The sequence below is a fragment of the Pygoscelis adeliae genome, unplaced genomic scaffold (assembly GCF_000699105.1).
Source record: "Pygoscelis adeliae isolate BGI_AS28 unplaced genomic scaffold, ASM69910v1 Scaffold38, whole genome shotgun sequence".
Classification (NCBI taxonomy): domain Eukaryota; kingdom Metazoa; phylum Chordata; class Aves; order Sphenisciformes; family Spheniscidae; genus Pygoscelis; species Pygoscelis adeliae.
The window spans coordinates 6413531-6439628 of NW_008825614.1; the positions used below are offsets into that span (position 1 = coordinate 6413531).

General features: G+C 37.5%; 1 protein-coding gene across 1 annotated transcript in view; it reads right to left on the reverse strand.

Annotated features, from left to right (window-relative positions):
- PIK3C2G (phosphatidylinositol-4-phosphate 3-kinase, catalytic subunit type 2 gamma) overlaps window positions 1–26098 on the reverse strand; it is a 215084-nt gene that overhangs the window by 91946 nt on the left and 97040 nt on the right. The window contains exons 16-17 of the mRNA XM_009332846.1: window positions 21833–21926; window positions 20572–20666 (exon numbers count right to left, since the gene is read on the reverse strand). Coding sequence (XP_009331121.1) covers window positions 20572–20666; window positions 21833–21926 — 189 coding nt within the window. The remainder of the gene's footprint in view (window positions 1–20571; window positions 20667–21832; window positions 21927–26098) is intronic.

Genomic DNA, 26098 nt, shown 5'->3' on the forward strand with positions numbered 1-26098 from the left:
TCTTTACTGAAAGAGTGTTTAAACATTGGACCAGGCTGCCCAGGGAAGTGGTTGAGTCCCCATCCCTGGAAGTATTTAAAAGACGTGTAGATGAGGCGCTTAGGGACATGGTTTAGTGGGCATGGTAGTGTTGCGTTGACGGTTGGACTCAATGATCTTAGAGGTCTTTTCCAACCTTAATGATTCTATGATTCTATGAAAAAAAAAAAAAGCTGCTTAAGAAATGTATTGCATTTAATATCTGCATGAATACTATCAATGGGGCAGTATTATTTTGTATTCAATGAGAAACATGGTATTCAAGACTGGCATTAATTTTGAAAAGTCTGGTTCCATCTTTGCCAGGGCTTTCTTCATGTGACTAGATACGTCCCTGTCTGTGCTCGTTTCAAAATTGCGGATTTTCTCCTCAGAACAAATGCCGTATTGTTGTCAGAATTTCATGCAGTATCTTACTTAACACCAGAATCAGCAAGCCTGAAAGCTACAAACCATCTATCTTTGCAATAGCTTAGAGTAAGTTTGTGGCATAGGAACTGAAATGCGCCATTCATTCCAGGCATAACAGAAATTGTTGTATTCTTCCCAGTGGGTAGCTGCATTGGAAGCTTGCAATGAATGGGATTAGATGGGATAATTACCACTAAAATAAGCAGACCCAATGGCTTTAACGGGATGATGTCCAAATATGCCAGCAATTAACTGGATACAGGAGGTGACTAAGCTATCCTACATTCAAACCATATAAATAAAATGCAAAATTAATCCAGGTTCAAACAGTCCACTAGAGCAAATGGAGTTACTAAGCTTTGTATTGTATCTGAATTTAGTTATCCTAGTTATCACAGCAATACACTGAGGAGAATCTGAAATGTTTTTCTTCATCTGTCTATTGTTTGGGTAGTTCACGTCTACCAAAATGGCTTTGGATAGCTTCTGTAGCTTCGCATTAGCTTCACAGCTGGAACAAAAAATCCCTCATGACACTATGAAAAAAAAAAGTATGACACAGAAATAATTCTGTATGGTTCTGCATGCACTGGGCAATCCGGATTTACACGAAACTGCAGAATTAAACCTGAGTTACACTGCAACACTTTGGTTAACTTCACTTTAAAATACTATATGCACTTTTTTGCTTTTTTGGGGTTGTTTTTGTTGGGTTTTTTTACTTTCTTTACATACTAATACAGAAGTACCTTCAGGGGGAAGCTTTCTACAAGGTCCTTATGGCCTTTGGCTGCTCATATTAGGAGCAGTTCCAGATTTTATTTTTACATTCTGAGCCAGATCTGTACTTTATAATCCTAGAGTTTTCAGATTACAGTTCTTATGACTCACCCTGGGCATGGGGAGGGAGGGGTTTGGTTTTTGGGGTGGGAGGTGGGGGCAATAGGAAGACAGAGTGACATTGTTTTGCAAATATGTCATTCAAAAGAATTTATTCTGCAGAGCAGTAGATCTTGAGATGGGCTGTTAATTTTCCTATTTGCTCTGCATTCAGTTACAAGAATTTGTTCTGTTTGACAATGTCTACAATCAAAGCTGTTATCTTTCAAGTAAAGTCTCAGATTTTTACAGACAAGGTGCTCAGATGCAAACAGCAGAGGAAGAATAGATGAGATCTGATGCATTCCAAATACATGCGGAGTTAACGTTTCTTTTAAGGCAGCATCGCTTCTACCTCTCTGGAAGAACCCGTCTGTAGACCCATTGTGTTTTAAGCGCAAGTAATATAGGTGCAAGAACTAGGATCCTGATCCCACATTACTTCCTGATATGTCGTTCTCTTCTGGATCTTTACTGTCATCTGGACATCTCTGCTGTAGCTAGTGGCCCTGTTTATCTTCTTTTCCCAATATCTAACAAAAGGAACTTTTTTCAGATCACTGCCTACACAGGAATAGGGAGGTATAATGAGCTTTCAGCAGGTACTGCTTTAGGTGTTTCAGCAATGATGGTACCTCAGTGTAACTACAAGATTGCAAAACTTTCTGTTTTAAGTATTCCTCTCATATCTGATGTAGTATGCTTTCTGTAAGACGTCGAGTCTTCTTTTTCTGGCAATTTGCCATGCGGCATCTCATTAGAGAAGAGTACAGCTTCAGTAGTAGGACCAATGCTGCACAACAACAAAGGATGCATGGATCAGATCGTGAGATCACAGCAACTTGTTACCTCTGTGCATGTGTGTGTGTGACTCTGTCAAAAAAGTAACTTTGAGAGAACCTCCATAGCTCAAATAAAGTGGCATCGTGAAGACACGGTCCTTTACACTTCAAAAATAACTAGCAGAACTCATTTGTTTTCAGGGAACAAAAGACAGAGAATCAGACTTTTCAATAGTGGAGTCTCTAGAGTCCCAATAACACTTTTTCATCTTTTCACGATTCTGACTCTTCTAAGGGAGAAATCTCTTCAGACTGCAGCTCTCCTTATGCATAAGGCTACCCTGCAGTCTTCCTCAAACAAGATGACCATGTTTCCATTTCATTAAAGAAGAGAAGACCATGAGACATGGCTCTTGTCAGGTCATTCCTGTCAGTGGCAGGACAGAAGAACAAGCATTTGTGACAGGACAAGGGGGAATGGCTTTAAACTAAAGGGGGGTAGATTTAGACTAGATATAAGGAAGAAATTTTTTACGCTGAGGGTGGTGAAACACTGGAACAGGTTGCCCAGAGAGGTGGTGGATGCCCCATCCCTGGAAACCTTCAAGGTCAGGTTGGACGGGGCTCTGAGCAACCTGATTTAGTTGAAGATGTCCCTGCCCACGGCAGGGGGGGTGGACTAGATGACCTTTAGAGGTCCCTTCCAACCCAAATTATTCTATGATTTACGTTGTAAAGACAACTGTTTCTGTTATCTTCATACCCCTTCTTTCTAGGCCTATTTTCTTTCTTCCTCTCTGGTTTTATTTTTCTTCCTCTTTTTTTGGTCTCTCTTCATTTTTCACTCCCCCTTATATATAGCAATAGTACCTGTTGCAAGGGTAGGAGAGGAGAGCAGAGCTGAGAAGGAAATATCTTTAGATTTCTCTTTTTTAAATACTAGTCTGGTTCTGATCTTCCTTCCATTTCACCGCTTTATTGCCACCAAATATTGGCTTTGTAAAAAGAGAAGTGGGAATTTGAAGTTAAGGTCATGTACCAGGGAAAGCTTGCTGTAAGATATTAGTAAGAGGAAACTTTTCTTTTTTACTTGGCCCATGGGTATTTTCCTAGTCGACAGCTGGCCTAGTTACCATGGAAAACAGAAGACCCGGAGGGTAGGCACAGTAGGAAAGTGAGGCACAGACCTATATGAAATTAGGCTGGCTTAGTTTGCAGAGGCTTGCTGAAATTAATCTCTCATTTCAGACAGCTTGTTGCTCTTTCATTGCTGGGTAGTAAACATTAAGTTTCATCTAGATTTACAAGTCCATCTTAGCTCTGCTGAGACATGTTCAACTGTGGGACCAGATCTGAATAAACTTTTGAATAATCCAAACTCCCTTTTAATGAACCCCTAACACAGAAGGCATTACTTCTTAGGCTTTTATCAAGAAAATCTTACATGACTCTCTTCAGATCAAACCGTATAGTCTTGGGGTTAAAATTTATAGATTTTAATGATTTAAATTTATAATTTGATAGATTTAAATAGATTAAAGCTATAATAGATAAATAAATTTAAATAGATTTTAAATAAAATTTAAAATTTAAATAAAATTTAGATTTTAAATAAATTTAAATAGATTAAATTTATAATTTGATAGATTTAAATTTATAGATTTTAATGTCAGAAGAATTTAAGGCAGATATAGGAATGAAAATCTGTCTTGAATTCCTGATTTTACTTGCTGGGTGACCTTGGCAAAATGCTTTAATTTTTTGATGCTTTTGTTTCCCTTTTCAAAAAGGAAAGGATTATTTACCTTCTTATAGGATGTTCTGTTTGTTTGTAAGCTGCTTTTATGCCACAGAGGTAAATTCCATGGCAAATAGTGTGTTTAATAACATTGTCACCTCCTTTCCATGTGGTACTTGTATAGCCAGCATCTTTCAATCATATGGCAGAAAATATCAGCCCCGGGCATTTTTTCGCTCACGAGAAAAGCAGAATTAAGATTTAGTTGTTGAGATGAAAAGTTCAGCTCCAGTTCCAAGACTCACAATCACATTTGTGCAAGTATTATTGCAGTAAGCAGATGTCATATTTCCATATGTCCTGAGTCAGGTAAAGAGTGGAGCTTGCTCTCCAGGGGCAGTTACTGCATTGGCAGAATAAATATAGATCAGCCATCTGACACAAAATGCTGCTGGGTCTTTGAAATTCACTGGCTCTGCTATAGGTATCTTGCACTTAAAGTGCTGCCCTTATGCTCAGTCCGTGTGAGGGTGCAGCTGGATAGCTGACTGAAAGGTAGAAATCAACTTTCCTCCCTTCTCCCACCATACACATGCTCACTCACTTTTTATTGCGTGAATACCCCTGAATCAACCACATTTCTCCTTAGATGTGTACTCTGCTGAGTGAGCAAAAATCTGTGTGTGCCAAAAATTAATATGGATAAGTGCCACGTTATTTCTACCAGCAAAGCGGTGGCAGTACTCACAGGGTGGCAGCCATGGGCGAGCCTTGCAAAGCCAGGCAAATTACTGTTTAAACCTCCTTCAAATCGCTGTTTAAAAAACTCCTGGTGATAAAGCAGGGCAACAACTGAAGACTGCATGTGTCAGCTTTAAACTGATGCAAAAAATGATATTAAGATGGGCTGTTATTTAAGTGACTTTCCATTGTCATACCATGACCAAGCAATGTACTTCTAACAACACACAGCACAAAGCACTGACAATTGCAAGAAAATTTGCCACGATGGCTCCTTAAATTCATTTCAACAAACTGCTCTGTCAACAAAAACTCATACATGAGACCTGGAGGTTATGCAAGTCACTCAGAAGCTGGCTAAGCAGTGCCTATTAGAAAAGTTTAATTAATAAAAATGCTTCTCCTGATAGAAATCATCACACACAATGGAATGACACTGTGAAGGAGGTTAAGTAGAAGAATAAATACTGATTTCTAATACCAGACTCAACAAAGGAAATGCTACAGGTCAAAGTAGAAATTAGCTGAGCTAGGTAAGCAGAGTTTTATCAGCCGTTGTTATGCCAAGCCCTAAGAAGTGTTCAAATCTTGTTTACTGTCTGACCTCCTCTGTGCCCAGTGCTCACGGGATAATTATTACAGATAGCAATGCCCTATTTCTCAGACAGAACCCCACTTCCCTTGCTGATGTACAAACAAGGTCTTCCCTCAGTTAAAAATGTATAATGTGTTACAGCACTCACGAGGAGGGACTGTTCTTAATCCACACCCATGGACTTGGCTCTGGAATTCCGTGTTCAATCCCTTCTGCATTAGCCAAGATGGCAGCTGCCACACTAAAGCTAATGAGCCTGATTAATATCAATTCAGTAAATTAAATTTTTTTCCAGACATCAGATAATTTTTTACTAATCCAGATATTTATACCCATTTAATATCAGCTGACATAACATAATTTCTCATTTAACATTAATTGAAAACTACTGTTTTTTTATTCCAAAGAGCATTTTCTGTCACTTATAACTTACGGCTTTTTACACAGCTATTTTTCAAATAATATCATAATCAAATTTTATGTTTTCTGCCTACTTGCAGAACTTTTATACACAAGCGTGTGACTGGTGATGTGGGCAGAACGGAACAATCGGGTAATAGCTCTTAAAGGTTTTCATTTTAGCAATTTTTCTTCATATTTTCCGTTATGTATTTGTAAAACTTCTGACTGAAACAAATGAATAAAAGTATAAGAAACAACTCTTCATATAAGCAGTGTTGAACTTAGCCCCTCTAGTTTGTTTTGAGGTTTTTTTTTACTAAATAATTTTGGGTTTGTTCAGCTTGCCTTCAGGCTTGGTTTCTTCAGATGCTACAGGAGAAAGCGCACATCCCTACTGCTATGCCTTTTGCTCTTATTCTAACGTAAAAGATAAAATCCCTCACTGGCTACAATCAAAAGTCAATATTTATATATCAAGGAACCAACAAGAGGTAGGAGGAAGCATACTTCATTACACTTCTGAGTGAAAGGTAGTATTAACATTTGTGCGACGGAGTGTTTGCAGTGGCCCAACACTGTCATTGCTGATGGCAAATGGAATTCCTTGGGGCTGAACATATCATTTGACCATTCTTGTCTGTCTGGGATCCTATCCTGTGGTTTCCACCATGATACTATCTTTCAGCTGTAACATGACCTGTGTGAAACACTACAGAAATTTACTGATGAAAGTCTCCATCCAACAGATGATACCTATTACCAAATTACTTATTTGGGAAACACTCATATCATTCTCAATCCTTCCTATGATGAGAGCACCCTTTCTGCAAGACGTTACCTAAGGACCACCCTGATGGCTCAAGGATTGAAGGACCGTGGAAACTGAATCAGAAAACAAGCCAAGACAGTTACAGAATTCATTTGTAACTTACAGGAACACATACAGCTGATGTCAGGAGGTACCTCAGGAGGTCCTCTGGACTGTTCCCTGTGCAAAGCAGAGCTAGCTCTGATATTGGATCAGGTTGTTCAAAGCGCTTGGCCTCAGCAGCAGGTTGGGAGAGTTCCTGAGACGGGAAGTAACAGAGGTGCAATTTGACCATATGATGATAAGTCCCCAGGACACGAGGCGGTTTCAAAAGATATGACCTAATGACAGGCAGGCCTTCAAGGATATGGTGGTTCACCTTAGGAAGACTTAAAATTCTATTGACCATCATAACTTTTTGGAAATAGTAACATGAATAAGCCGGCAAAGAACTGCATTTCTAAGTTGTGAACGTCACTCTGGTCTGCCTTCAGTCCCATCAACTGCACTGCAGCTGAAAGGCAATTTCTGGCAAGCACTTCTAGCTGGGGCCCAACTGTCACAGGAACAGTAAATCAACATTTCTGTGAAATAGATTAATTTTAGGGTATGAACAAAGATTACACATTATTCTTACACTGTCTAAACCACGTCAGCCAGAACTACCCTTGGGTACAGAATAGCAGAAATTAGGGTTTTGCCTATGCCACTGCCTGGACAACATTCTCTGCATGTTTGCAATGCAAAAAATGTAAAAGCTTCTTTCTCTGAACGAACAGCTGACCATTTAGTTACCACTATTTGGTCTACAGTCTTCCAGGTTCTTAGAAAAGCTATGTCAGGCAAAGAAGGACAGTTCAGTCAAAGTCAGGATTTGTGTGAAATGATCAAGTATGAGTCTCTAGTGGCTCCTCTGAAAGGGAAGTTGATGGCTGTTTGTTTTCTAGAATCAATAACTTAGACTGAGGTAGAAGCACAGAGTGGTTACATGTCTGGGCACAAGGGTCTCCAGAGGAACATGTAGCAATATAGGCAATCAAATCAAAATTACACTATATAGAGAGGGGAGAGTAACCGCACAGGCTATACCTGAGAATAATGCTTTTTTGTGGAAATGGTTCTAAATCTCCCAGTTCTCTCAGGAGGTCTTCACCTGAATCTAAACTTCACAGCTGGGAGAAATTAACTCTTATTTCTCAGAAAACATAGCAGAACTATATTACTTACTGTACTACTTATCTCTGCTCTCCTCTTTTGCTTTTCTGCATCCTTCCTCCTATAAAGATATTTTGCTTTGCTATCCTTCTCAGTTCCGTCAGTGACTACTCTGTCCCTTAGCCTGCCTAAAGCTTCTTTTGCATCACTTCAAGCATAGTTCCACTCTTCTGTGCAGACACTGGGAATATTGTGGCAATTCCCTCCCTTCCCAAACCAGTGAAGACTGCCTTGACTTCTGAGCCTGCGAGGAGAATTGGGATCTTGAAGCAGGAGAGACAGAAATGTTTGAAGAGCCAGGTGGAGGGAATACGCAGTTTCAACCCTTGCAACTGCCAGAAGCATGCTGTTTTGCACATTACATCCTCTACCCATTTCCAAGTGAACCTTGAAGAAAGCTTTCAGTTTCCAAATACGGAACACCATACATTAGATTATAGACTGCATGCAGGAAAGCATGTGCACCAGTGTATGTACATCTGTAAATATAAAAACACCACTGCACACATGTGAGAAAGCGCTCATCTGGGAATGAGCGTAAGGAGGCCTTGGGGGAACAGTTATTTTAATTTCACTGGATGACAAGACTGTGAACAACTGCTGGGAGAAGCTGAACATGAAAACCGAGCGCTTATGTAAGGCAAAAGAGGTTGTTTTTTAATCTATTTGGATATAAGCCCTGCTACACAAGCTAGAAAAATGAAGAGTAAGAAGCATAAAACAGGATTTTATTAAGAGAGATGTCGAGGGCTGCTTTGTTGTTTACACTGAAACACTTAGAGTCACCTTTTATGTCTAAGGATTTGAACTCTCCAAGCCATTTATTAGATGAGATGAGAAAGGAAATCTCAGTTTGTGAGAGAGATGGTGCTGATTCGAAAAGAGCATCCACTTGTGTATGTGCCATTGCTTCTTTATTCAAGTGACCATTAATTTTTTGTTACTATGTTATATTATTACAATACCTGTCTCAGCGCCCTCTCTCCTTTTAATGAGGAAGACTTCAGTATCTTAGTTTTCCTAACAAGACAGTTCATTTACTTGCTCATTCACTACAGTTTATCTAGATCCTTCTAAGGGAAGCAAGAACAGTCAGCAGCAGAGAAATCCTTTTTCTAGTTTGGGCCAGGCAATCTCTAAAAGCCATCTCCTAAAACATCTTAGAATTGGTCACCTCTGCAGTTCTTCTAATCATTAATAATGTTGATAATACTAACAAAAGGTGTTGGCGTTACTTCCGTGTCTGTTTATCCACACAACAGAACCTGCACCACTCTAGAGATGCAAATGCTCCACTGCACTCTGCTTGCAGGGCTCAACCACACCTTCGAAATTCGGTCCTCTAATTTTTTTCTGACGAGACCAACATCCAGCATTTTATTTTGCTTCTGTCTACTAAAATCCTGGACTGAGTAGAAACAAAGTATGAATAGAAACAAATTCATATTCACCTTTTAAAATTTTCAGTGGAGGTAATTTGCATCAGCTCTTTGAAAGACAGACAAATGAAAAACAACAGCTACTCCAGTACTGAAGCTTTGATCAAATTTACAACCAAATAATTTCCCGTATACATGCCGCCAGCAATTTATCCTGTTTTAAACCCCACCCTCCACTTAATAACACCTTTTTTTTTCTTTTTTTTCTCTTTTTTTTTTTAAACATAAGCAAATGGGGTTTTCCCTCAAGTAACAGCAGTCAGCGAACAGCAGCCAGGTGACATACAGCACAGGTGAGATGCCAATGGAATTTCATAAATCATTATGTTTAACAGACAGTCTGTTTTCAAGCTAAGAAGTAAGACAATCTGTTAATAGTTTAGGATTGAGCAATTCAGATGAATGCCAAGAGGAGATGTACCTGATATAAGAACTTTTGTATTAGGGATTGCCTTAAAATGTGCGTTGCATCTCCTCTAGGTTGAATTTAAAAAAATGCTGCTGACTTGCTTTAGAATGAATGGGGTACTTTCAACAATATGGGGGAGGGGGAAGATAAATCAATCAAAATAGCTCAATGTGGCACTCATTGGGTTACCTCAGCCACAAGTCTCTACTTTTACATCTCCAGTGACTAGCATAAGTATTAAGACTTTTTTTTTTTCAGCTTCATCTGGCACTTCAGATGCCATCTGAATGTTTGTATCTAAGCTCAATGTTTCTGTGAAAAGCTTTGATTTTGACTAACATTTTTCAAAAAAATTCAGCGGAAAATTCCTTACTTACTACCTTACACCAACAGCCACCCACTATTGGTATAATATTGTGATAACATATCTCTGAATATCTTTATATAGGAATAATGGCCTTTCAGAGAAAAAAGTCAATTCTTGTAGCCTTATTTTCTTTCTGAAACAAAGAAATAATGTCATTAACTTTATCAAACAATGTTCTGTGTATTTGATGGACACCACAGTGGAAGCTAAAGAACTATCCAGCTGTCTTTTGACTGAGATGTCTACTGGTTGTATGAACTATTGGGTAGAGTTTGACAGGCTTTAGATTTGGAAGGAATCTTAATTCCTTTAGATTCACCAGTCACTTTCTGTTATTTAATTCAAAGGTCCAACATACATCAGTTTTAACCAAGTGGGCTCTTTGCCAAGAAAACACTGAATGAGATGATGTGAGACATGGTCTGTTGTGTAATTCTCTTGCTTAAAAGGAGGTTATTACAACATGTTAGTGGTGGTGTTCAAGCAAAAGAGCCACGCAAAGACAACTCATCTGACAGTTCTTTCTTTCTTGGCTTATTTTTAATTTGGTCCCTGTCCAAATGACAACATTATGATTACAGATTAATATAATATTTAGTACGGGTGAGCATTCAGAAAGCAATTAATGCTTAAGGAAATATTTTCAAACAGCAAGGGTTTTATGAATTTAATCCTGAAATACTCATCATCTGCAAATACCTAAGAATACTGACTTATAATAATTCTGCACTGTTGACCTGGAAGGACCTTTTATCAATCCTTCCGCCTCTCCTCCCTAGAAATATTGCCTTTTATTATAGTTTTTGATATTTTTTTTTTATTTCAAAACCTGTTAATAATTTTATTTGGTTTTACATTAGGGACTTCTTTTCTTAGAAAAATTCCCATTAGCCACAGTGTATTTTTCTGTTAAATCATGTATTGATGGAACACATTCAACAAAGTCTAATTCGTGATTCTCCTTTTTCTAATGTTTCAGTCATTTAGACAAAGGTCCAAGGCCTAGCTTTCATTATGGTGGAGAATGATGATTAAACCTAGAAATATTAACCACAGAAACATACAACTGACAGCAACGTTAAGATGACCAATAATTCGTTACACTGAATGCCCTGTATCCACTTGAAGCCTCTCCCTGTTTATTCATACTTTTCCCTAAAGATGCCACTGAAAGTGTTCAGAAATAGGAATGATTTACTAAACTCAAACCTGTCAGACAAGGCTGCGATCAACTGCATGATAACTATAAATGAGGACTTCCAACATATCAATCCAAGAAACTCAGAGTCTGCACTGCATTTATTCAAGTCATGTGGCAAGAACTTTGCAACACACATTCAAAGAAAAATGGATTGAAAACAACTCTCTAGGGTAGCTCACGACAAATTTTGCCAAAACCTGGTTCAAACAGCTGTAGTTAAAACACAAAAACTTGCTAAGCTGGAAAGAGCAAAAGACCTATAACAGAGCAAGACTTATAAAATGTTTTACATAATCTGATGCCATTTTGAAACATCTGCTGATTCATTTTGCATACAATAATTGCCATTTATAGGAAAAAAGCTTTATACAAAGGACATCATAATGAAATAGTTTCCACACATTCACAAAAGGTAAAAAGTGAAAGTGCAAGCATGAAATGTGAAGAAAATAAACTTTTTAGATATTATATCTGACAAATTTAAAGTGAGGCATCCTCTCCTAACATTTCAACTCAGCAATCAGGATCAGGTAGCACCACGACTCTGTAGCAGAGAAGCAGCCTGCTGGAGGACCCCTCTCAACTGCAGGATTTCACCAGTGAAACACAACACCAGCTGCTCAGCTGAGAATCACAGGAGATTCTTCTCCATGCTGTTCACCTTCCGACTGAGGATTTCACTCTCCAAAATCATTACAGCCTGATCTGGGAAATTTACATCATCTTTAAATTGCAGCTACTGATATTATTTATGATTTGGTTATTTCAGATTATTAAAGCTGGTCACTCTTCATATATTGCCCTAGCTCAATCAATACTTAAGGCAAATTTCAGTGTAAAGACACAGCTTCATGGATTACTTTCAGTCATCTTTTTCCAGCAGTCTTTCACAGTATAAAAACCAAAACAACTCCTCCACATCCATCAAGTTCATGACTGAAAATTATCCATTTGAAGCGACAGAACTAGATGAATGTTTTGTCAAAAGCTTTCCTGATTTATTACCACTCTGGTTTACATCCCCAAATGTTCCTCTGGGACAAGCAAAGATTATGTGAGGTATCCGTCAGGAAAGATTTTGGCGCTCTGTTTTGTTTTTGAAGGAAACGACAATAAAATATTTTTAATGGGAAAAAGATGAAAGGCACAGATGTAAGCCTAGTGTGACATCTGCACAGAGTCCTGCTCTGAATCCCTTCCTCACCCGCTCTGCTTCCTCAGTCCTGTTCGACTCCACAAGCAGGTCATTGTACCCCATCACATCCCAGCATCAGAGACACAGTAACAGACCACCAAAACGGCACATTCAGTCCTTTCCACAGAGGATATCCAAAAGACAACACCCATCTTTCATATTCAGTTACATTATTGGAGGGGTTACGATAGATATGACTTGAAGCTAGTAGGGAGTTTTCCAGCATAACTGAAAAACTAGGTTCGTCAGCTTCAACATTTTTAAATGTAAAAGGAGCCAAAACAAAAATAAATCAGACAAGCAGTGTTTGGAAAAACAATGTACTGAAAAACATTTTCCTTAGTGCCACCTTATAAATCATGAAGCAGCTAAAAGAATTAAGGCCAGTTGCTCTTTTTTTTTTTTTTTTTTTCTTTCAGAAATCTTTTACCTTTCTTAGTTTATCTTTTCTACTCTAAGTAGGTTCACTTGTACACATACAGAGTGGCACATTTGTTCATTACAGTAACACACACTGATAACTTTGGCATTTGCAGACTTTTTTATGTTGCACTTGACAATGTTAGTCCTCCTCAAATATGATTTTTGGCATGGAATTTCCTCTGTTCCAAAGAGGGGACACACACAGAGTTATCTCTATGTTCTTCTTATTTAGCTGCAGCTGAGTACTTGCCTGCACAAATAGAATATAATGACATGAACAATCACGCTTCACTCCATTCTCATCTTGATATATGATCAAAAGGGTGCCTTACCTCTTCCGTTTCATGCTTGCACACAATTTGGAAAAACACATAGCATTCCTAGATTTCTAAACATTCAAGAACACTTTTGTTCTACTAAGTATCATTACAATAATTAAAAACAGACACATGCACAACTATGTTATTTATGTCCTTTGTCAAGGATTCACCAGATTATATCGTATTCACTAAATTACAAAAAGGCATAGCTGTGATTGCTTTCTTAATTTTTAAATGGATTTCTTTTTTTAAAAGTGGTAATTTTTAACAGAGTGGAAAAACTAGCTCCCTCTTCATATTTAAAGTGTTAAAATGCCATGTTTATGTTCTTTGTTAACCTTTCCCAGCAGTGTTTGCAACTTGATTTTTAACTCTTTGGAATTTATTTTCATTTTCCTTTTAGTTAGAAGTTTAAAAGTTTAAAATATTTATTATTTTAGTCAGAATATTTCAATTTATAAAGAGAAATCATAGCATCTGCAACATCTTTGCTCTTTGGCAAATAAATGTTATGTTCAAAGCCATTTAAATTAGTGAACTTAGTTCTAGCAAAACATGTCACACAGTCCCAGAGAATAACTGCCTGATTAAAAGGCCACTAAAGTCAATGGAAACAGTCTCATAAAGTGCAAAGAGGTATGGATTCGGACTTCCCTCCTTTGTACATGGAACAGTATAGACAGCAACTTTACAAATATTCCTACTAAAGGGTGGAACACCTGCCAATATGCCTATAGATTTGCCTGAAAGTATCATTTCTAGCGTGCAAACCAGGCCTTTGGATTATCTCAGTCAGTGGCAGTCTGTGCTTTAGGGTACATTTATAAGCTTAAGTAAGACACGTGGAGCACTAAACTCCACGTTTGACCTGGAGCCAAACGGCACAGACATAGTAGGGTGAGTTCCCTCGGCAGCACACAGGCTGCATCTTCACTATGCAGCACTGGGCTTTGGGACTCCCTGGTGCTCTATCTGCTACACCCTGTGGTCATACGATACAATTCTCTGTGTGTGCGTTTGAGCCCATAGCTTCAGAAATACCGTGATGGTTATGTTTTAGTCCACAAACGGTAGATTAAAAGACACTGAAGGTCAGTGTTATCTGCCTCACGTGGTTCACACAAGCACGTGAGTACGGGTAGAGCAGTGTTGTAGGACAGTGTGTCAAAGCTGGGGCACTTTTGCCCATCTTGTCTTTTAGGAGTGGTTCCTGGAGTGAACTATTCCCAAACTGTTCTCCAGTGCTGTCTTGAAGAAAGCAGTCCAAAACAGGGCCAGAGAGGAAGGCAGCAGTTACAAATTATGGCAGACCAAAGGTCTAGAACTTGGTCTTGCTCCCTGGTCCTCTTTTATTGGGCAATATTGACAGGCACAGGGTAGCTAGACGTTGACAGCAGCTAGTACCTCCTGTTACCCATTCCAGCTGTCGTCACAACCAGTTCACTCCTCTCTTTCTTTAGAGCTGGAAAAAAGTGAGTCTCATATAGTAGTTTTTTTCTTAAAGTCTAAAATGTGTTGAATTAAATGTAAGACGTGGTTTAGCTGATTTGAACGTACCATTTGCCCACTCAGGCTGTAAACACTGAAGGTCAGAACCAACAAAGAGTTATGTTACTTCTTTGTGCTTCTTCACAACAAAATCTCTTTGTTTCATTTGACACCATCTTTTTCTAAAACTGGAGTATGAGAAAACTGAAAGTCTGTAAATTAGGAAACAATAATTATCTGTCTGTTTTCCAAGGCAATAATCCAAGTCCCACATGGCTAATAATGAAGCACTTAGCACAGTAGACAGTTGAATCATTAACTCACAAAACCAATGTTCTAATGGTGTTATTTACTATACACATAAGTAACCAGAGAAAAAAAGGTCTCCAAATTATTGGCATTTCATAAGTAAGAATTATGAGTTCAGAACTAAAATCCCTAGATGTGAATCCACTCTATGGCTGTGGTTGCCTGCAGTCCAAAACACAATGATGATCACATCAAGTACTCTGAATTCAGATGAAATATATAACCAGCACTTGAACTCAAATACTAATGCAGTGTGGCAAAACAACTGATCAAACATATACTGGGACTGGCTATTCACAGGTTTAAAGTTACATATGTGATTTAGTGATCTTTTGATTCTGATTGGTAAGAAAGACCAAATTAACACAAAACAAAATAGATGTATTTTGTATTTACATTAATGTCATTTTAATGGGTTGGGCTTTTCAGCCTGCTCTACACAGCTATTTAGGAAGTTCATTAATAATTAGCAGACTTGATAACTTCTGACTGTGGGAGAAAGATGCCATAATGTAGGAAGAGAAAGAGCTGGAGGATGGCCACCTGTTTAATGTTCAGATAATTAAGAGTGCTGGACAGATGAGTATTCCTTCTTTTGAAGCCTTGAAGTAAATTAACGTAGACCAGTTTTGACAGCAAAAAATGTATTTCCTTTTGGAAAATATGAAGCAATAATCTATTGTTCCAATGATGGAGTGCTGAATGAAACTAAGTGGTAACGATTTGGGAAAACATAGTATTGAGGGAAAAACCTCCCAATAGTAGAGAATTTAACTTGGGTCTTTTAAAACTTTTATATATTGCTTATGTTCTTTTTGCTTCTTACAGTTCTTTTTCACATAGAAAAAGAAACAAAAATACTATGTTCTAGCCTTGAAATCAATAGTCTAATTCACATTGTTTTCAGTGTGCTGGATTTCACAGAGTTCCTTTTTAATCTTACATTCTTACTTATCTACAAGATGTGGACTGGAAAAGATAGAAGACTACTCCCTTTTCTCTTGGTTGTCAGTCAAAATGTAGAGAAGTATTATAAACTAGAAAAGTTCTGTAAAGTTTTAGTGACTTAAAAACTCTAAGAGAACTTAGAAGAAAAGCTACAAAAGGACATTTTGCCTTCAGCAAGGATTTCACCTAACTTTTTCTTTTCTTGAGCTAAGCATACCAGATTCTCATGCTCTGCCAAAATTTACAAACACTCGTACTCTTTCACAGGCAATGAAACCTGTTTCTTAGCACCACCTTCAAGCAGCTGCCACAGCTCTTAGAGGACACTTCACTTCTCCCCATTATTCAATCCTCCTGTGGAAGGCAACCATCTGTGAGACATACTCCTGGCCACCTGCTGTCCCAGCCAGCTGTTTCGATTGTACGCTGCAGCTGCCACCTATGAAAGTAGCTAAAAGCCAGAAAAACTCAAGCAACTGGGAAACCGATTGGCAGGTTGCCAGAAACAGAGGGGTGGATTAACATTCTAGCACAAAAGCTGACAAAAAAACCCCTGTGCGTTAAACACAGTAGCAAGGAGATAAACAGAGACTTTCAGCAAGCAGAAGGGCCCAAAAGGGGCTCATCAGGTTTCTTTCCCCTCAAGAAACTTTTCTGCTTTGCTAGAACCAGTTTAATAACTTCTCACCATAGCTCCAGGGGATGGGAAAACTTGCTCCAGCCTTCTCCTCTCCCAGGAACTCTGATGGGAAAAGGCTAGAATCAGAGTGAATTTCTAGAAGATAGTGGGGTGGGGTAAACGTTCCCCATGCATCATGGGGGGAGGAGCATTAGGAACTCTTGAAATAAGATTAAAATGGGATTTAAGTGGTACACGGGTCCTGTGCTGGCACTGTATGCATGGGCAACTTTTAGTCTCCTTGAGAAGGGGAGTTCATTCAAAAGTACCAATGAGGAGTTGAAAGAGTGATGGATGCAGATGGCCCAAATTCCTCAAGAATTTAGAGAGGGGAAAAGTCACACGTGATAAAAAACAAACAAACAAACACAGGGTGTAAGATCAATTACATTTTCACTCTAAATAGCAGAATTAATGGGACAAATCTGCAGCAGATACAAGCAAAGAACAGACTAAAGCTACCCTGATTTACAACAGCTAAAGATGTGTCCCAAGAATGAATATTCTATCTGTTCTGTCCACCTTTGCCAATTACTGTCCTATAATTTTTAAATAAATTCTTCAGACAAACTTACCACTGCTTGATGGAAAGGAGGCACCAATTTACTATCCAACATTAACATTAAAAAGGTGATGAGCTGGTACAACATTGTTGGGTAACTGCTTATCTCTGGTGTGCAGGGCAATTGAGTCAATTTTAAATAACTGAGATAGTATTATAAATTATATATGCTATTAAAATAAGTTAGTGTTGACAGTCAATACCAGTTGTGGTAACTAGTTCCTAGATTTACAATAGTGTTGTAAAACATGGAAGTTAAAATCAGCTGACTTTTCCCCCATGGTTCTGAAATCACATCACCAGTTTTCCGAATTACATTAGAGTCTTCTTTTCCAAGTTCTATTTTGAGCAGGTACACTGTGCACAATGCTGTATTTTTTTAATAGTGGAATGGTAATGTCATTCATTACAATTAAAAACAAATATAATCTTGTTACTAAAGTTTGTTTTTACCAGTCCTTGCTTCTTGATTGCTAATTTAGTAATGAAACAGAATGCAACACTTGAGAATAAAATGTTACCTAATCACATTTCTTGAAAGAATTTACGTGAGTGTACATGCACACATGTGCTCCCCACACTATGAAATCATTGAGCTTCTTTTTAAAATCTCTTTAGAGATAAGTGGAAGAAAACTCTGTTTTCCATTACTTTTATAAGGACTGAAATTCCATTTGTGAAGTAAAGGAAAACCTTTATTAATTAATTAAGGCTTTATTAATAAAAACTATGAAATTACTGTTAAATATGGTAAATAGAATTTATGATTTAGGAAACTGCCTTTTAAAATACTGGAACAGGAATATGAATAATTACATAAATTGAAATGTTAGGTAGAAAACAGTTTACTACTGAAGAACATGGTGGAGCAGAGTAACCAAAGAAAAAAAAGTGTATAGTGTGATGAATACAAGAAGCAAAATTTTAAGAGATGTGTGCCATATTTAAGTTCTCAGTTTAGACTGAAACATTTGGAAAAAAAAAGCCTAAATAAAAGAGGTACCCCAGCTCCTTCCACTAAATTCAATGGGACTACTAGATGCTTGCACAATTATTTTGTGCAGCTGAACATATATATTATATACCCAAGTTTAGTCAGACTGTTTAAAACTTACCAATTATTGAAATTGAGAGCAGCCAGCCAGTAAGTATATCATGTGAAACAACCTCCCCACCCAAAACTAATGACCACTCAGTTTGTATTAGGTGTACATAGTTCTACCACTATACTTCCAAGAATGACTACCACAGAGGTGGCTGCTGTTATTTCTGTCTGCTGTATTTACTCATGTTTCCCCACTCTCCCGGGTTTTGCCATATTCTAAGACATCGCCATTGGGTGAATTTATTCTCAGAAACAAGTCATCTGTTGCAGTTTATTGACAGGTTGTTCCATGAAAAAGAACTCAAATATACACCTCTGATCCACTATCACAGTGTTTCTCCTGATATTATCTGCTTTTTTGGCTAAGGAGGCCCTGGCAGCAAACTCTTAAGATTACCAAGTTTACAAGGAAAGTTAGTGGATGCTAAGTGTTAGCTGGCAATGTACTCTTCAGTTATGCTGCCAAGATCCTAACGCTAACAAAATTACATCAATTTCTGTCTTGTGACTTGGTAAGAAAATACTGAAAGACAATAATGAAAAATAATGATTAGAGAAAATAAATTTTTGTATTATAAAGAAGAAAAAAACAAAGGTAAATCTCTTTGAATATTTCTAGAAATGTATGTGTGTGTATATATATATGTTTCATATACATCCCCACATTTACACATACATACATACATACATACAAACACATGTTCATTTTAAGATTTAACCAAAAGCTGTCCCTGTAGGAAACTACAGTTCACATTTCAGGTAGAAGACACTGTTTATTTAGGGATAAATATAGCAAAACACTATTTATACAATTAGAAATATTATTTATGGGAAGTGTCCGCAAACATGTGCAACTCCAGGATATGTGTAATTAGAAACAAGTTTAGTAAACTAGTAAACTGTTCCATGTGCAACCAAAGCAGAAGACGATAATCAAAATATTTAACAAACACTCAGTAGCTGATGATATTTCCAATTGCTAATGCACACAGGGGGAAAACGTGCTTGAAAAACAATCCATGGTTGGATGACATGAACAGGCCTACTACCAGCTGAAAGGCAGAGATACAGTGAACATTGAGAAATATTCTATCTGATATGGGTATGTATAGTTATGCTATATATTAAGCTATATATAAAACAAATGTATTTTACCACATTAAATTGTACTATGCCAGATAAGGATATCTATTATTCAGGATGGAATATCTGCTATATATTAACCAAGATTATAATATTAGGCAGCTTGAGCAAAATTTGGGAAAAAAATGGGGATCGACACGGGTCTACACTGCAAAGAGGAAGAAGACCACAGACTTCTTTCTTCTGAGAAGAAGAGAGGAGTTAAAGAAAACACAGGCAAACCGATGATGTTCCCACTGTCCACTGAACTCTAGAAATCATTTCTAATTGCACAGGAAAACTACCAACTCTCAGCACATTTAAGAACTCTAGACTGGACATTTTATATCAAGTATGACTAAGTTTAATATAAGATAGTAGAAATCATCTCAGACATATTTCAGGCACTGTTAGAAAAATGGCTCGCTAAATGTGGTTCCTCTTTAGTTGACAGATACGGTCATTAGGCATGTTATTGTTATCCTACTCATTTCAGTGAAACAAACACATTCATAACTCTGTTTTATCCCCACTAACACTTCCAGAGATCATGCAGGTATGAAAGTATGATCTATGCTCTTTCTGACCTCACACTTCATCAACCAAATGATTACATTTCAAGTTGTTGTCTTTCCTTTGCAGGGAGGAAAGCTTTTGTTTTAAGGGGTCTGAAACAGTTGAACTGTAAATGGAAGCTCAGTTCATCCATCATTACTAAACATGGGAAAAAAAAAAACCCACAACAGTTTGATTTTCAGATCACAGGGCAGTTGTTCAGATGGCAGAAAGGCACATTCCTATTCAGAGAGCCTTGTAGTAACAGCACAGCAAACAGAATAACCACCACGTGCAATAATACAATTACAGAGGTCCTTATATTATAGAGGTAGATGGTGAATGGCAGTTACTGTCAGGACTGGTACATCTCCACAATCATGAAAAGGAACTATTGGAAACTCTACCATCACAAGTCAGACTGACATGCAAAGGGGTAAAAGATAAACTTTGACACACATGAGAAGTCTGATGGCTTCAGGAGAGGTCAGAGAAATCACAAAAGCAGGACCCTTTATAAGTAAGCCAATGCTGCTTGGAGCTTGCAAACTTTGAGGAAGATTATTTTTTGGCTCAAATCAGAAAGTGAAGAAAAATACAAATGGTATCTTACTTAAGTGAGCAGAACTTCCCCCCTACCAGGGGGAGGATGAAGGCAGAGATAAGTAGGTCTTTTATACAATTTAGCCATACCCAGTACTGAAAGGAGAATAAGGAAGAAGCAAAAAACTAGGTTTTCTGTTGATTTTAAACAAAAAGAGAGTTTGTCACCAACAGAATCATGGATAAAGTTCACTATAACAGAAAATTACTATGGTAGTAACGGCAAATGATCTTACCAGTAAAGTTGATGGGCTACTTGGATGCTCTGAAGAGAACGATGCAGCAGGAGTTTCACTAGAGGGCTTTCAAGACTCCACTCAAACTTGAGCACCTTAAGAGATAAATTAATAATAAGAATCACTTGTACACTGGCTTTGTTGTCTTTCCTTTATAACAAAATTAATTAGAAAGGACCCAGTGCTTAGTCTGAATGAAGCAATCCAACACACGGAGAATGCACTAGCAACGCAATGAGCAAAGATACTTCAGGACACAAGTGTCTGCCACCATCTATAAGACAGGCAGATATCATCCTGATTCTGGCTGTGTTAACATATACATAAATATGTAGCTTTTCTTCCCCTGCTTAAAACTGTCAATGCTATATTTAAATTTTTGTCTGATTACCTGGTTTGGAAAATAAACTTCTTTGTGAAATGGAAGTTGTGGAAGGTGTAAGGTCACATAAGTGTCCTACTGTGTGAATGCTGTAAAGCTGTGCAGGTTCCACTGCTTCACAGCAGTGGATTACGTAAATATATTCATACATGTATACATATATATCTATCTAGATATGCATATATATGTGCATGCATTTACACAAATATATATTTAAAAACACACAAAACCCCCTGAGGAACTCTGAAACGTGGAATTGTAAGCAATCCATGTGCACAGTGTTACAAAGTAAGGGGATAAAGCTTTCAAAATGGCTGGTTCCTCCTTAACTGCAACACAGGACCTACTCAACTACAAAGTAATTGCTTTGGAAGCAGTGGGCCCATAACTTGTAAAACATTAATTTCCAGTGAAATGCAATACACATCTATAAAGAGACAATTCTATACCCGAATTGCCCTGGTTACTCTGTGCTGACAATGATTTTCCCCATATATGTGGTATTAAGAAAACTGTGATTCATTGCAACACCATTTGCTTCCCTGACTGTAACAAAGCCTTGCCACCACCAGCCCCTGGTTTGGTGGTCATAGCAGAATTTCTCTTGTTCAGATGCATTTTTTATTTTTCTTTTCTACTTGAAAATACCTTCTTGTAGTATACAGAAAAGTTCAATCAGCATGCCAAACAACTACATTCTCTTGAGTGGAAAACAGTCTATAGCTCAGCCCTGTTGTTAATTCAATCATTGCATCAGCTGACCAGCCTTTCTTATTTATTCCTCTTACAATGTATCAATCAAACTGAAAGAACCAAAAGTATTTAATGAAGTTATTGATCTGGACAGAAGACTTCCTTGGCCATCAATTTCTTCCTTACCTGAACCAGCTGTGGGAGGTATTCTAACAATTCATCGTTTGACAGATTTTCTATTTGTTGGACTGCTGTTCTGCGAATATCTTGATCTGGAAAACTAGAGCAAAACAAATAGATATCATTAAGAGCTACCGAACCACTGCAACTCTCCTGAGCTCTCACTGATATAAAATGTTAGAAAAACAGGTTTTCTCTCAAAATGGAATAGGAAAAAAAATCAATTCATTTGCTTTACTGTAACAAGAGTCAAGAAACACATAGCAGATAACTTAATTGGATTGACTGTTACGGTGTCATACAGGGAAAAAAAAAACCTGCTCTTCAAATACCTTCTTTAATTTGAGCTATCATAGGTTGTAATTTCCTTGATATGTACTGAAATATGAAGTAAATTGTGAAACTTCTCTTGTTGCTCCTACTTACCTGAAATAGGAAATTTCCGTGCCATGGGAACTTTTAACAGTCACTTGAAGACTTCTTTTGTTCTGAGCAACAACATAAAAGCTTGAAATTTCCCATACATAAAGGGTTCATTTCAGACAATTTATTCCAATGTCAGCTCTTCTGGTTCGTATCATAACACAATAAAAAATATTTTTTAAACAGAAGTAATTTTGAAATGGAAAGCATGTTTTCTTTCTATGTTTTCTAAAGGAAAATCTAGTAAAAAATCAACACCTTCCCCCAGAAAGGCTCCAGGTCAGCGAAACAGCCATTTCTGACGGGAAAATGTTTGAGTATTCAGCATAAGCTGTATTCTCAACAAATTCTGGTTGAAACCAGAGTGGCTGTAGCCTAATATAGATTTTGTGATGGAGCTCTAAATGTAAAAATGATAAAAGAGGAAAACATGGTGTAGCAGCAATGATAAAACAGGGAAAGAAGGCTGGATAATATAGCTAGTCAAAACATTTTTCTTTAAAAAAGAAAAAGAATGAAATTTTGGTGTAACCTGACTGATCAAAACTGACTTTTAACAGAACATTTTCTCTCTTTTCAGAGAAAAAAACAAAAAGTATACAGTGTTTCTTTTAATATTTGAAAGCTGAAAAATAATCTTTTAAGGACTTCTTTTGAAAAAATAAAATACAAAAATATTTTCCACCTCTTCATTTCTTGCATTTGTGACGTTAATTGTGATACACGGAGAATTTTATGTACAAAGAAGTTGCCTAGATTGGTTCACAGTTAGCTGTTCTGCTGCTGTCCCGCTTTCACAAGGAAAGGAGCAGATGTGCTCTTCTGTGTATGTCTGCTAGGTGGTGTCACCCTTAACTATCTGTCAGTACTTGAAGCTTGTCCGTTGCCATCCCAAGATTCTTTTCTGTCTTCTCCTGAAGCAAATTGGAAATGTTCATTACAGACCTTTCGGTCACCAGAGCCACAAGAGTGGTCACCTCTGCCAAAGGGGCAAAAATGTCTTCAAACAGCACCACAGTCAATTAGATATTGTTCAAAAGAGCTGCTGAGCTTTGATCCAGTTCTCTGAGGGCAAGTATCTGCCCACAAAAAGCAGTGAATCCCTCCCCTCTGAACTGATACGGCTATTAGGCTCTTTTGAAAATCTCTGATTTGGCAGTCTAGGCATACATAAAAATGATGAGTAAAGGATGCAGATTACCCTGTCAATTAGCCCTGGAGAAAGTCCTTTGAAATCAGAACCATCATGTATGGCAGAAAGTGTCAGGGGGCCACCAGTATTACTGCTTTACGAGCTCAACACAAAAACAGACTGCTTTTTTCCCAGCTTCCCATCCAGCACCTTTTGCCAACAATATACCCACTAGAAAAATAAATCAGAAGTGAAACACGGGAGACAGTACCACATTTGCAGCAATGACTGCTCATTGCTATCAAGAGAGAAAGAGAAGAAATTGTAAAGGTAAGTGCTCAGAAGTATAATGGCACTTGCAGCTCTAAACTTGAGCTTTTAAGTTCAATAAAACAAGCTGAAGCAAAACAATATGTACACTTTCATCATGGAATTAACTACAGACCATCAAATAAAAATGTGGATATTTTGAAAAAAGGAAAAGTCTAACAGTTGGACCTACTTGAAAGGCCTGGCTTCTGTGCTGCAGTCAGCAGCCACCTGTAGCACTTTCAAACCCTCTTTTAACAATGTGGCGCGGGTCTCATTTTATTATGTTGTTTGTCTGTTATGGTACGTATTTGGTGATGTTTTTAATACAGTTTATAATTGTTTGTATAATGCCGAGAGGGCCTTGATGAGGAGAGAGGGAATACATTATAAATAAATTATCATGATATCCCCAAATTAGCCAATTTTGCAAGGATTATTTTTTTATTTATTTATTCTAGGCAACCAATTAGGAATATGAAGTTGTTACTTTAATATTCACATGGCTATTTAGAACAAAACATATTTGAAGGAGGACTGCATATTAAAAAAATTAATCCCTTTCATATCATCTTATCTTCTAATTATGCAATTGCTCCAAAGGCTGGTGTGCCAAGCATGTGCAGATAATATGGAAATTAGTCTTTCCCTTCCCCTTCTCGCCTAGTTCAACACATTACTGAACAGTGAAATATGCTCTATATAGGCACCAAGTCAAGCAGAAAAATGTTATTACTTAGTTACTGCTTGTCCTTACTAGCAGCCAGCATTTGAATATATGCAATGCTATGATGAGAGAAACTCTTATATTTTTTCCAGCTAAACAAAGAATGATAAAATTATTTTAATCGCAACCTTTCCAGAAAATTCAACAGCTAACAGTTAATTTGTTTAGAATTAATTTACTGTAAGTCAAAATTGGGGCTATATCTAAGTTAAAGTATCTATAGAAATGTGATTAGAACAATGATGAGCACAAGTGCATAGACACTGTAGTGAAAAATCTACAGGTTAGTTTGCTTCAGGAAACATGGCTCTTGTCACTCTTCTTGAATGAGATTTTGGTAATTTGTTGGTCCTGGTTACTAAACTGTTTCCTTCAGCTTGTAAATCTTGAGGTCAGCTTGAGGCTGAGTTGAATCTTTTTGAAAGAATGGGCAGTTAACACATTCTCTTAACTACCTGACAATTTAAGCCCCAGATGTAATATCCATTGCTCTCTTGAATTTCAATGCTGTTCAGGGCCACAGGTACAATAGAAAAATATTTAATTGTATTTGGTTTACCCCTTACATTTGTATTTGAGCAAACATTTAACATCCTCAGAAACACTAGAATTACAGCAAATACTTACGAACTCAACTAGTATTACATGGTGCTTATGCTATTCATGCTTACATACATCAGTTTATTAGCTAAAAGCCTATAACGGGGTAGGGTCTAGAAGCAGATCTGAGTAAAAAAATCCTACCCTTCACATGCCTGGAAACTATGCCATCTTGTAGTCTGGTAATTAATTTTGGCTAGAAGGGTTTTTCCAGTGAATAATCTTGCAAACTTCTAAGTGTTGCATCAAATCTGATTTCAGTAATCCATAAATTAGTTTTGATTAGAGGACACAATTAATTGATTTTTTGGCTCTGCGTCTCAATGCAAGAGAAATCACTTCAGGCCTAAGAAAAACAGCTTCATAGCTTGGGTATTAGGGGACAGCTGATTTCCAGGGCTTGCTACAATGAATATGTAATTATTTACACATACTGAAAACTCTGGAAGCAGAGAAGTGAGACAACTGTATCACAACGAATTCAATATCCCAGTCGTTAAGGGTACTCTCCTAAGAAAGAGCAGCTCATCTGTACCACAGCTCACCTATATCAGATCAATTTTGCAAAGGATTTGAACCATAGATTATCAGGATCCTGACATGTGGCCTCTGATAATGGCTTCAGAGAGGCAGGAGATTCAGGCACTCCTCTTCCCTAGTTGTTTTATGGTTGTCACCAAAATCTCTGAGAATTTAGCTAGTAAAAAAGCAACTTAAAACAAAAAACTTAAACAATGCTTGCATGACTCTTTCTTTGAATAGTTTCAAAATGGTAATTTTCATCCAGGTTTCCAATTACTTCTAGTTGTATTTTTTTTCTCAACAAACAACCTATTGATCAATAAATAATTAAGTGATTAGAACTATGGTGTTCCTCATTCATTTGCCTGACTGCATTGTAACATATTGTACCTTTCTTCTTTTGGCTGATTTTGTTTGTCCTCTCTTCAGGTAATGAGTACTCCACAACAGAGATTGTGACTTCTTATAACTTTGTTCCAGGTTTACATACTCAGAGACACTACTGAAAAATAAACAATATGTAAATGATAGCTGTTGAGTCTAGTCCTTAGCAATAGGT